This window comes from Ursus arctos, unplaced genomic scaffold, assembly GCF_023065955.2.
Source record: "Ursus arctos isolate Adak ecotype North America unplaced genomic scaffold, UrsArc2.0 scaffold_4, whole genome shotgun sequence".
Taxonomy (NCBI): Eukaryota; Metazoa; Chordata; class Mammalia; order Carnivora; family Ursidae; genus Ursus; species Ursus arctos.
In genome coordinates this window covers 79,911,948-79,925,181 of record NW_026623056.1, presented here as the reverse complement: position 1 = coordinate 79,925,181, position 13,234 = coordinate 79,911,948, and the positions used below count along the sequence as shown (strand labels likewise).

Here is a 13,234-nt window from a genome sequence, read left to right as displayed (position 1 = left end):
ACTGCCAATAGCTCTGAGCAGCTGCTCAAAGCTTGATTACAAGGCCTGATTAGAAGTTGAATGGAACCTAGTAGAGGTGACTCAGCAGATAAATCTTTAAAAATTAAGAGGATGGGGCACCTGGGTGCTTCGGTTGGTTAAGCATCTGACTCTTGGTCTCAGCTCAGGTCTCGAGCTCCGAGTCATGAGTTCAAGAACTGCACTGGGATCCATGCTGGGCATGAGGCTTGCTTACTTACTAAATAAATAAACAAACAAACAAAATTAAAGACTAATATAATACCTCCTTAAAAGCCCTAACACCCCCTTAAAAAAGCCCTACATCTCTAACAGAACACAGAGATTAAGTAAATCAGTAGTCAGGCTAAAATCTGTGCTCCTTAACCATCTGAGTGCTGGAAATATTTTTTTTCAGACATAATAAACAATGAAACATTCTCTCATACAAATTCCATAAGTCATACTGATTTTGATCAAAAGCCTAAAATCAGTAAATTCACATGAAAGGTGAGAAAATTGAAATGGAACGTACAACTCTATTCAATTAGAGGCAATTTTAGATCATTTTATTTATCTGTCAATTTATCACCAATATCTAACATTTATGGTTTTGCTACATTTGGATAAGCACATGAGAAAGAATGTAAATTAAATACTATGAAAGTTGCCTTTTAACGAATCATGATCTTAACAGGACATGGATATATAAATTTAGTGGTTTTATTGCATTATTAGAAAATTATATTATGAAAGATACAAAAAAATCAATAGATGTTATAATTTCTGTTTATTTCACCATCAGTATGCCAACTTTTACCATTATGGCTTTAAATTTTCTAACTGCCCAATAGATTTCAAAGAATAGTTTATCACATGCCTAATAAAACACTTAAAATATTTACAGATTCAAAATAGATGTTTCAAAACTGAAAAAAGTTCACCTGAGAATTCATTATAGCATTGCCATTTGTTCGATTTTTTTCCCCAAGTTGTTAATGTGGCTAAATGTCCACATGCAACCTGTATCGTCATTTAACTCCTTATTTAAAATTGGTTAAGCATTAAGCTATAGTAAATTATGTTATTAAATTTACAGATGGAGAACCAAGATTTAATTTATAAACATATTTGTTCTGGAAGTAACAATTTCACAACAGATTATTGGCTATAGTTGTAGCATTCAAACAATGAAAGCAATTTTAAGGTAATGTTACTTTACTGAGTTAGACATAAGTGTCTTTCAAAAATCATCAAGCACTGAGAAGGCCAATTAATAGAATAAGGAACAATGATTACGTAAATATGCCCTATACAAACTGAAAACAACCTTTCCAAAATTCTGCATGAAGGAAAAGATATACACTGTATATACATAATCCTGTCATTTGTCCTCTTCGGCAGCCTTAAAAAAAAAAAATCAAAACAAACTTTCTTAGAAAAAACTTCTTTAGAAGTTAATGTTAAAATAGGCATAAATGTGTAATGCTATGCAATATATAGAAAATTTCCCCACCTTATGGCCGAAAAACAAAGATAAAATCTTTTCTCTCTCTGTCCCTCTGTATTACGATTTGAAAATCATGTAGGTATGAGGTAGTGTAGTTACTTGTATTACATGCTGGCTATTAAAGGTAATGCTATATTTTACAAAATATTACACTTGGCCAATAATCAGAATATCATTAAAATAAACCCTTAATGCTAAACTGTTTATATGTAGAGAGAAATTTAAACCAAGTATCTTAAAAATCATATTTAAATTCTGGAGACAACTAGGTTGTATCATAAAATATTAACCTTTCAAAGCAGTTATTTACAGGAGCAATTAAAGCAAAAGGTTATGTGACATTTGCACACACACACGGACATGACAACAACAGCTGAGTGTACAGTGAGGTAGGAGATCAAGGATTCCATTGGTTTGTCTAAGATTTTACATGTTGTAAACCAGAAAAGTTTTTATATTATTTTATATTTTGAAGTTAAAATTTAAAATTACAAGTATCAAAGAAATAGCTACACGGGGATAGTATAGAGATAGGGTATATACACACCACTCTTTCGTAGTATGGGATGCATTATCATAGGATTACTCTCCCTGACAAGTTCTTAAGGATACTTATAAAAGCCTCTAGAAAATAAGCAAGCCCAACTAGTTTTCTCTTACAACTAAGTCAATAACAGAGATAACATACAACCACTTAAAATATACTAGCAATATCTCCCCCAACCACCCGCCTCCCCACTGAAAAGGGTAACATTTGACAAAATTACTCTGAAATATTGTCTGGTCCCCATATGCTGTCAGGGCAAAGGTCTACTCGCTTCAGACTCACTCCCGCAGGATGGACGCTTGTCTCCTAGCTACCCAGGTCCTTCACTAGACTCGATGCAAGCGATAAAAGTCTCTCAGATACCTGATCTTGGTGAAACTCAGTACTTTCCAATCCAACACAATAAATTATTCCTGTGTACCCTTTAGGCTCTGCAAATGTTTCTGCCAATGTGAATATAGGCAATTTTTAGAAAAAACTGTTGAGAAGGTTCATAATCTATAGGTTTGACTCTCCAACAAGCCTGTAACTTCAGAATGGCTACGAACCACTGCAAAATGTTATGGGGTAGGCGCTGAGATTATAAAAGCTTTATTTTAAAACAGGACTGAAAACAAAGACCGATTACCAAATGCCCACGTCAAAATGATCGGTGTGCGCTTGTACACCAGATTCGGGGAAGAGAGAAAGATTACATCTGGTTTCCAAATTCGAACCCACAATGGAACAAGATTGAGTCTCATCCTATTTCACAAACCTGGACGGCTGTTTGTAGGTACATTTTTATCTGCAATAACGCTTTTTACTAGTAAACCACAGGACTTCAAAAATAGGATGAAAAATGAACTGCCACTCCTGATAACTGTAAGCAGTCTTCTCTCCCCGTGGTGCAAAGATGTCTGGTCTCTTGCAGGGGTGACCTGTGGGGGGAAGGCCAACAGACTGGGATTTTGGTAATCCCTACAACAAAGCTGCCAACGCGTCCCCTCACGCCACTGTATCCCAAGTCCTGTTTCTTCCAAAAAGGACAAGAATGTCAGGAAACAGATCATGATGGACCCAGATGTGGCAGAGACTGCAGAGAAAAAAGGAAGGAGGGAAAACGACACTTATCTACTGTTTGCACAGCCAGAATGTCTTAAGTTGACACCGCGGAGGAGCAGGGGCCCGCGCCTGAGGCCAACCGCGCGGCTGTCTACCCCCTACTCCCCCCGGAGCTTAGGAGTCGCAGCGCAGGCCAACCAATCCTGCTGTTGGTGGGAGAAGAGCAAAGCTCCAGGATTCAGGCAAGACCACGTCCTTCTCACACTGCGATTCGACACAAGTTTTTCCCCATTAGTTGACTTCAAGGCAGAACTGAGCTCTATCAGCATTACGGGGAGGCATTTTCTCCTAAACCAGCGGAGCGCAGGAAGGTCAGATTGCGGAACTTCGGCGGGCTCCTTGCTCAGTAGGAACTCTGCAGACGCTTCAGGCTGTTAGGCTGCTGTTTGATACACTGTTTTCATTCTCAAATCTATTTTGCATACTGGGAAGACATGACTCCGTGATTCTTCTTTAAAACATGAGCTTTTAAAGCCTCACTGCATTTTCACGGGTGGTTTTTCGGGATCCAGGAGGCATGTAATTTCTGCATCTCGTGGAAATCAAGGAAAGATCAGGACTGACTGCAGAGGAATTCCCTTAACAGCAAACTACCAGGGGCAAAAAACAATATCGTTAAGAGACAGAAGCTATACTATGCTTTATAGAATTCGGAAATGCAGTGAAACTGAGCGGTGGGAAGGACGCGAATGCAGGTTTACTCATCAGTAGTACATTTGTCGGTCATCTGCTGGCAGAAATCCGAGATGCCCGCCCCCGGGCGGCATGGCTCCCCGGGCCCCGCGAGCTCGGGCGCAGCGCTGGCAGCGGGCCGGGCCTCCTGGCCGGGCGCACAGCCCCCCGACCCGCCGCTCTGCGCGCTGCAGAGGCGCGGGCTTGGCTCGCAGGCGGGCGGCCCCGCTGCGGGCCCCTCAGGTAAACTCAAAAGGGACGGTAAAGCACGTTCACCGTCAGGAGTACTCCTCTCTTTTTCAGAAACCAGAAACGAGAGCGGGCAGTCTGACGCCGAGTACTTGGCGAGTATCTGGATCTGCTCGTGACTCAGAGCCGCTTCTTTACAGACTTGCTGGCACAGCCCCGTGAGGTTCTGCTTCGTCTCACCCAGAGTTGACAAAATGTGATCCCGCTCCTTCAGCAAGCTCTCCTTTTCATTTTGCTGCCAGGTGGGAAGAGAATACAAACACTCGTGGTTATTAGCGGCTCGACCAACTTTCTAAGGTAACCAAACAATCCTATCTACCGTTGTCTTCTCATTAAGTGAGATCACATGGAATTTTTACTTTCAACTCAGTTCAAAAATCTATTAAGTACCTCAGAGGCTCCTGGCCCCTCATCCAAAACTCTGAGGCCGAGATGGAGCTCGGGATTCAGAACTGTTCCAATTTTAGGAAGACGATGCGGACGCACACATAATCCCTCTAGCAGGGTCTGGGGGCAGTGCCCCACTGTCAAACATCCTCACTTTTCTAAATAAAACACATCAAAATATCAAATTATGCACAAAATGGGAGAAAGAAGGACATAGCCCGACGTCACTCCACATGAGTTTTCTGATCAAAATAGTTTATGCAGATTGTAAACAAGCGTCGAGCTGACACGTGAGATGGAACACAACCACAGAAAGCACAAGTGCGCCCACCGTAACTACGGCAACTCAAACTGTTGCGGGGCTCTAAGAATGACTCACAGTTGTTGAGCATTTACTTCATGCCAGCTATTGTGCTACACGCTTTCAGATATGCAGTCTCAACGATGCCATTCATGCAATGACTCTGCTGATATAAGTACTAACGAACCCATTTCAAAGATGGGACTCGGAGTTTAACATGCCCAGAGTCAGAAAGCTAGTGAGTGAGTTACTAAAGTGTGAAGAATTTGGGGAGGAATTTTGTTTCTTAATTATTATTTTTGGTGCTGTTATTATTACTATTCAATTTTTTTTTTATCCCTACAGGAAAGTCGACCACAGAATGTTTTCAAAAGTTTTCCTGGCTCCTGCCTTCCTGTCCACCATCACGGGCTGCTGCTACATCTCTTTCCATCAGTGTCCCACCTCATCCTTCCTATTCTACCACGGCATTGCTTCTTACCTAGTATGAGCTAGGAAACCAAATAATCAAGCTATTTATAAATTAAGAGTAAATAAATGTTGATAGAAGGTCGAAGGTTTCTCCTGTGCAATTCATGACAACTCTCTTGGCTTTCTGCTTGCTGGCAGGCTCTGGGGGCAGAGGTTGCAAGCTAACATTTAGATGGTTTATTTCAGAGTGATAATCCACAACGACCATCCTTTAAATAGATTCTATTCTGGAACAAAAATAGCTAAAAGGGTAAAAAGAAATTTACTTTATACAAAAGTGCTGCTACTGTTTTATGTAAAAGTTTTTCTAAAAAAATTACACGTGAATCCAATTTAGTGATAGTTTTTAAATATTTCAAGGCCATCTAATATTTTGGGAAAATGTGCAGTGAATATAAACTACTATATTTTTTTTTAATTTATTTTATTTATTTATTAGAGAGAGAGCACAAGCAGAGGCAGAGGGAGAGAGACAAGGCAACTCCCCGCTGAGCAGAGAGCCTGACACGGGGCTGGATCCCAAGACCCTGAGATCACAACCTGAGCCGAAGTCAGATGCTTAACCAAATGAGTCATCTGGTGCCCCAAAGTACTAAATTTTATATTGTCAAGTAGTCTCCAATTTGTTCAGATTTTTATACAATTGTTCTATTTTGAAAAGATGGGTATAGGTCAAGAATATATATAATTTTTATATATAATTTTTATATATAAATGAATAAATAAAACCAAAATCAATGTTCAACAGTGTATTTTTGGTTACAGAAAGTTTGTCAGTTGTAGGCTTCTGACAAAATGAGTCCACAGGTACCTAGAAGGCAAGAACAGGGCCTACCTCTACCTGCCCAAGAAGGAACACATTTAATGTGATCAGTGCCCACTTCTTTTCATGGCCTCCCAGAAGCCAATCTAAATGAGGATGGAAACAAAGCTTCCAGAAGAAAATACGTATTTTTCCTAAGTCACAATACTCAGCCATGGACTCCTCTATCAAAGTTGGACGAGTCTCTGTTCTACACAGAAACAGATGAAATGGTTTTTGTTTTTTGTGTTTTTTAAGCTTTTATTTATTTGACAGAGAGGGAGTACAAGCAGGGGGAGTGTCAGGCAGAGAGAGAGGGAGCAGCAGACTCCCCACGGAGCAGGGAGCCTGATGTGGGGCTTGATCCCAGGATCCCCAGGATCATGACCTGAGCCGAACGAAGGCAGACGCTTAATTGACTGAGCCACCCAGACGCCCCCAACAGATGAAAAGTTAACTGCTGAATGGTCTTTTAAATTAAACATGGCTAAGCAAAATAATGAATGTTCCGAGCTTTCTCCCGGAAATCAGAACTGCTACTTAACCTACAGATACTACGAAGATGACAAATATTTTATAACTTCTGTGTCTTTAGAGAAACACCAATATGACCTTAAATATTCTCCCTACTCCTATCCCACTAAATAAAGGGTGATATGACTACCCTCTTTGTGTCCTAGGCAGGATGGCTTGCTTCTTTACAACTAAAACCAACAGGCACAACTCTGGAACTCAACCATGATTAGTTCTATAAATTAAGTGCTCCCAGCTTTTCCTCTGCACTCGAACTCCTACACAGGTAAGTTTCCAGGCAGTTACCTGATTTTTCCATTTCACTCTGATTTTAAAACACAAATTTACTTCGGTAATACTCATTAAATAAAAGTAATTCAACTTAATCGCTTCGTGGTATCTTATTAAAGATACCTCCCAAACATACCACCAGCATCTACAATATATTTTCTACCATATATTTTAATCTTTTACCTACTTCTATAGATTTTAATTTTTTTACCTATTTCTACAATATATTTTAATTTTCCTATAATATAATCGTATAAAGCACAAGTTTGAGGTTCTGTGGCTTTAACCACAGATCTATAAGAACAAGAAAACTGGCGTTCTGGTGCCATTCTGCATTTTTTATGACAACAAATTTACATCCAAATCCACATTTTCAACAGTTAGTATGCAATATTCACTCAAACATAGGAACTCTAAAATATATATTTTAAATATAACCCATCCAATAAAGATAAGGAATGAAAGAATTTGGCACCAAAAGGGCTAGCTGACAGTGACAATTTTTTAAGCTAAATAGTACTCGCTACTAGGAAATGGTGATTAATGATTCCTTATGAGGTAAAACCTCTAAATAGACAGGAGAAATATACAAGTGGCCCTTAAAAGTATAAATACAAATGCTCAGTTTCACTCATAAGAGAAACAAAAATAAAAGCCACCGTGAGATACCAATTCTCACTATCAGACTGGAAAGAAATCCCAAAGCTGACAACAAACTCCTTGCTGAGGCTGTGGGCAGACAGATACACAGATGCAGCTGGTGGGAAGGAAACTGCTACAACCTCTACTGAGCAGAATTTACTCAAATCTAACAATATTACATGTGTATTTACCCTTGATCCAACAATCCCACTTCTAGGAATCCATCCGAAAGACACATCTCCTTAAACATACACAAAAAAATGTACAAGGTTATTCACTGCAGTGTCCCAAGCATCCACCAATAAGAAACTGGTATGGCTACTGTGGTACAGTCACAGTTGAACAGATGGAGCTGTAAAAGGAATGACAACATTGGGGCGCCTGGGGGGGCTTGGTCAGTTGGGTGTCCGACTCTTGACCTCAGCTCAGCTCATAATCTCAGGGTCATGGAATTGAGCCCCACGGTGGGCTCTGAGCTCAGTACAGAGTCTGCTTGAGATTCTCGCTCTCCCTCTCCTTCTTGCCCCCTACCCATCACACTCTAAATAAATAAATAAATAAATTCTTTTAAAAAAAAATGACAACCTTTTTGAACTAAGGAAAATATTTCCTGGAAATCACTTCTCCCTCCCTCCCAGAAATCACTTCTTAAGTGAAAAGAGTGAAATACAGAAATGTATATATAGAATGTTTATGTAGCAGGAAGGGTACTAAGAATAAACATAAAATGCTAACCCATTTTTAGAAAAGAAACACAAGGAAAAAATTTAGAGACTAATAAAAAGTTACCCATAGGAAATAGCTCTGAATAGGGTATAGGGAGAGGATGGGATCAAGACTTCTGAGTATAGCTTTTCTTAAACATAGTTTTAACTTCTGAATCATATCAATGTTTTATATATTCAAAAATTACACAAAAACAGTGAAGAGTAAATCACAGTAATAAATACAGAGACAAATTAATTTCATTGTATATCAGATTGCTAGCATAGACAAAAATTACTTCAAATAACTTTTAAACTTCAATACTATGGAATATATTGGAGGACAAAAAAGGGCAAACAAATCTTAACTTTTACTCCATCTGCTTATTGTTAATAGGAATATTGATGCTGTAATTTTGTGACTATTATATATAATATATAATTATATATTTTTAACATATAATCATAATTATTATAACTACAATATAGTTATGATATATTTACTATTTGCTTTATACTAATACATATAATTATATTTACTATTACTTTAACAACATATTTACTGTTTGTTTTATACTTATATATATGTAGTCAGTATATTATAAATATATGTTTGCATAAAGCAAACAGAAAATATATTAATATAACTGGGAGCCAAAATTTTCCCTGTAATGGAAAGAGATAAAACACAAACATAGAAGCAAAGACAAAAGCTCTATACTGAGAAATTTTTATTGACAATATCTACATGAACTTGTGATTTCTATTATACTTTTAACTTTATCAAAGCATGACGTAAATACTGAATGTACTCATGATTTTACACACGAACACACACACGTCCCAGCTCAACACCACTCCAGCAATAAATATGCTTTCTTAAGTTTAATACCTGCTAAAAGAAATCAGGGAATTTTGGAGAAAGAAATGATTCCAAATCTTGGGACACAGGAGGTCCAAGATGAGCTTGTGACATGTTACTCCAGGTGGCACAGAATCACTAATGGGGTCATGTCAAAAGGACACAGCAGCTGGCTTGAGGGGCTCTTTCTGGCCAAGTTTGAAAAAATATCAACATCAAACACCGTGCCTGGGTGGCTCAGTGGGTTAAGCGTCTACCTTCGGCTCCGGTCATGATCTCAGGGTCCTGGGATCGAGCCCCACTTCGGGCTCTCTGCTGAGCAGGAAGTCTGCTTCTCCCTCTCACTCTCCCTCTGTGCTCTCTGTCTCTCAAATAAATAAAAATCTTTTAAAAAAATTAATAAAAATAAAAGAGGAATGTCAATTAAGCATGAGTATAAGTGGAATAAATGACAGAATTAGAAAAGTCACTATTTTTCAACATCCATGGTAAAGGCCACCAACATACACTAGAAAACAAAAAATGTAGGAGTAGTGGAGAACAGGATGTTCCTAAAGGGCCTAAGTAACACTCCACAGATCACTGAACAATTAACAGAGGCAAAAAAGATAATCTGGAAAATGATCTATCAATTCCCATCTACTCATTTAGGACACCCTGACAGCACGTGCCCCACCATGCCAATCAATACAACAGAAAGGACACAACACCAATTCACCTTTCATTTCAATTTGACAACTTAAACTTTCGCAGCTTATGTGAAATGGAAGAATGAGTTAAAACCAAGGGGAAACAATCAGACAATTATTAGAAGTGGGACATTTTAGGGAAATCTGGCCTGGACTCCTCAAAAAGTTATTGTGATTTTAAAAAGGCGGTGGGGGGCTCTAGATTGAGAGACTAAAAAGGCATAACAATTGGACCCTAGTTTGGGGAGAAAAAAAGTGTATCTATGACATATATTTGGGGAACAATGAGGGTAAATGTGAATAGGGAATACATATAATATTGAGGATTTATTAATTTTCACAGGTGTGATAAAAATATTGGTAAAGATATGTCAGAATGTCTGTTTTTTAGGAGATACATGTGTTAGCATTTAGGGGTGAAATGTCATAATGTGGTAGCTTTTAAATGATTCAGAAAATAAAAGAAGAGCAATAGAGACCAAGAGAAAAGACAGTGAGACCAAGATCAACCAACTGTGGTTAGAAAGAGACCAAAATGGACTGACAGGGAGAGAGACAAAGACAGACAGACCAACCAACCAGAGCAGGACACATCTGCCCAGAAAGACCAACAGAGAAGAAAATGTGACAAAATGTGAGTAATTGTTGAATTGACATAAGGTTGTTTATTATATTATCCATTTCACTTTCCCTTGTTTTTATTTTTTCTAAAGATTTTATTTATTTGACAGAGAGAGAGTCAGCCAGCGAGAGAGGGAACACAAGCAGGGGGAGTGGGAGAGGAAGAAGCAGGCTTCCAGCAGAGCAGGGAGCCTGATGTGGGGCTCGATCCCAGGACCCTGGGATCACGCCCTGAGCTGAAGGCAGACACTTAACAACTGAGCCACCCAGGCGCCCCCACTTCACTTTTCTGAAAGCCTGAAATTTTCAGAATGCAAGGGAGGAAGACAAATCTCAAGAAAACATGAGAACACATATACCTGGCTCCCTGTGAGAATATAAGCATTTTATTGGCAAGGACTATCTCTCATTTATCTTTGATTTCCGGGTACCCAGCACAACATCTAAAATGCTTGGCAGATGCTCAAAGATGAGAGAACTACTTTTATTTCAAAATGCAACTATAAGATTGAGCCCTGAACATGTACTGAGCAATACAAAAAGCTTCCCATCCCTGATGGCATGTGATCTTTGCACTAGTCCTGAGGGAGATGCTATCCTTATACCCATATCACCAATGAGGGAATGCGGGTACTAGAGGTAAAATAATTTCCCCAGGCCACAAAGCTACCAAATAGCCAGGCAGAATTTCCAGCTGTTTGACTCCACAGCCTCCATCTGAACTCTGTGTTCCAGTGCAATAGTCTCTCAAATTTTAATGTGCATAAAGATTCTCCCTGGAATCATTGATAAAATGCATGCTTCTGGGCCCCTCCCACAGCTCTGGGGTGGGACTAAAGAACGGGCATTTTATTCTTCTATTGATTATTTTTTTAGGAAAGTGCATTTTTGAAAGGACATCCCCAGATAACTCTGATGCCAATGGTCCACAGACCACATTTCAAGGTGTGCTGCTCAAAGGTATCACAGAATGGCAATGGGCAAATTCCAGAAGGGCCCAGTGGGTGTGTTTGGAGATGGCAGTGTGCATGTGGGTAGAGCAGCCAGTAGCATGTGGTTTATTATTAACCAGTACTAGAACAGGTTTATTTTTAATAAAATAATGCAATCTTCCCCACAAGATGCAAACTCTAAGGACAGATGAGGTCTCTGTACTCCTATACGATCACAACAGACAGCGGCAATGAAACAAAACGATGTCGGAATTCAAGGGCTTTTGTGAAGATTCTGATTTCTGATCACTTATAAGTTGATTTCAATCAATATTTGATTCTATCTAAGAGAAATACACTTCGGTAATTTTTTTCTTTAAAAGCTAAGTTCCTTTCATTTCAGGGTTACCTTTCCTTGAGTCCAAATGATATAGAAATATAATATTTCCTATTTTCTGAATTAATGTTCCGAAAAAAAAGAAACATGGACCTTGTAAAGAATCCTATAAAGATAAGAGCTTTATAAGCCAAACACAAAACAGAAGTTGAATGATTCTTGAACTTTGTTTATTGGTTAAAAAAAAAAAAAAGCCATGTTATTGGTTTATAGATTATACATATTTAAAATCATTATAGTAAATGCAATGCCAAATCAATGCCTAACCTCTAATATGCTATCAAATTTTAAACATATGTTAGAAGTATTTACCGTCAATTTATCCACCAAATAAAAACATGTCTTTCTTTTTCTTCAAAGGTTCTGGTTAGATTCTGGCAGGACTTCTTGTTGAGAAATACAACTCATTAATTTATTGAATTCGAACTAACATCACCCTTTAGCTTTCCCAGCACATTCAGACTACCGAAGTGTTTTTTATACATGATCATTGTTCTATGGACCCACCTTGAGGACATTTTAGAATTACTATTCTTACTGTAATCAAAACACTTTTTTTCATATGTTGATCCATCAGTCTATTATGCTATTACTCTTAGAACAAACTACAAAAAAGTTTATAGCCAATAGCCAAAGACTAAAGCTTACTAAAATATAGGACCCTTCATCTGAATATTTACTGTAAATATTACCAAGGCAATATTTACTGTGCATTTATTTATGTTAACCTAATCAATTATTGGCTATATTAGCTCAGCTGTTTAGTTATGAAACAAGTAATTTCCCTTAAATAGGTTTGCTAAAATACCACCCAGACTGTAAATATTGGGAAATACTGCTTGTCTACTGGCCATGTTTCCAAAGAGTGTCATCTCAATTGGAAAAAAAAAAAAAAAAAAGAACGAAAACAAATCTGTCACAGTCCTCCATATTCTCAACTCCCCATACTACTAAATACAAACTTGTGATAGAAGTGTGGCTGTAACTACTGTTGGTCCTTCTCTCTTTACAAAAGACAACAAGACCCATAACACCACCCAATAACCAGGGTCTAAATTCCAAGTAAACTTCTTAACATAATAAAATACCTTAAGGCTCAAATTCTTTTACTTCTAGGAAAAGGGCCAGCTTTCTTATTCCTATAAGCTAATAAATAGCTTTCTCTGCTTACTTTCACCTGAGAGAGACATCTGTGGCAAGAATGAACTTTACAAGTGCCCCTGACCCTTTGCAACTGCAGTGAGCCCGCATAAATCACTAGAACTGCGAGCAGTATGAAGGACGGAGCAGAGTTCAAGGAGCTAAAACACAAGGCAAGTCACTCAGCTTAAAAAAAAAAAAAAAAAAAAAAAGCTAGCATGTCTTCCCTGGTGATACTGGGTAGAGGAATGAAACTGGGCTGAGCTCAGACTGGTGCACAGCTGGGTGAGCAGATCACTGGCAGGCTATCTGCTCGGCTTGCCCAGAGCTGGGCTCTCGGCAGCCACGTTGTTGCTATTTGTCCTGCTCTCTTGTCCCAGAAGAGGACAAGAGCCGAAATAAG

At 38.6% G+C, this 13,234-nt stretch overlaps 1 protein-coding gene across 3 annotated transcripts in view; it reads right to left on the bottom strand.

Moving 5' to 3' along the window:
* Window positions 1-544: 544 nt before the first annotated feature.
* BACH1 (BTB domain and CNC homolog 1) overlaps window positions 545-13,234 on the bottom strand; it is a 42,847-nt gene continuing 30,157 nt past the window's right edge. For all 3 annotated transcript variants that reach the window (XM_026515396.4, XM_048214993.2, XM_048214994.2), the window contains one exon: window positions 545-4,314. In XM_026515396.4, the coding sequence (XP_026371181.2) occupies window positions 3,856-4,314 (459 nt within the window). In that variant the 3' untranslated portion in view covers window positions 545-3,855. The remainder of the gene's footprint in view (window positions 4,315-13,234) is intronic.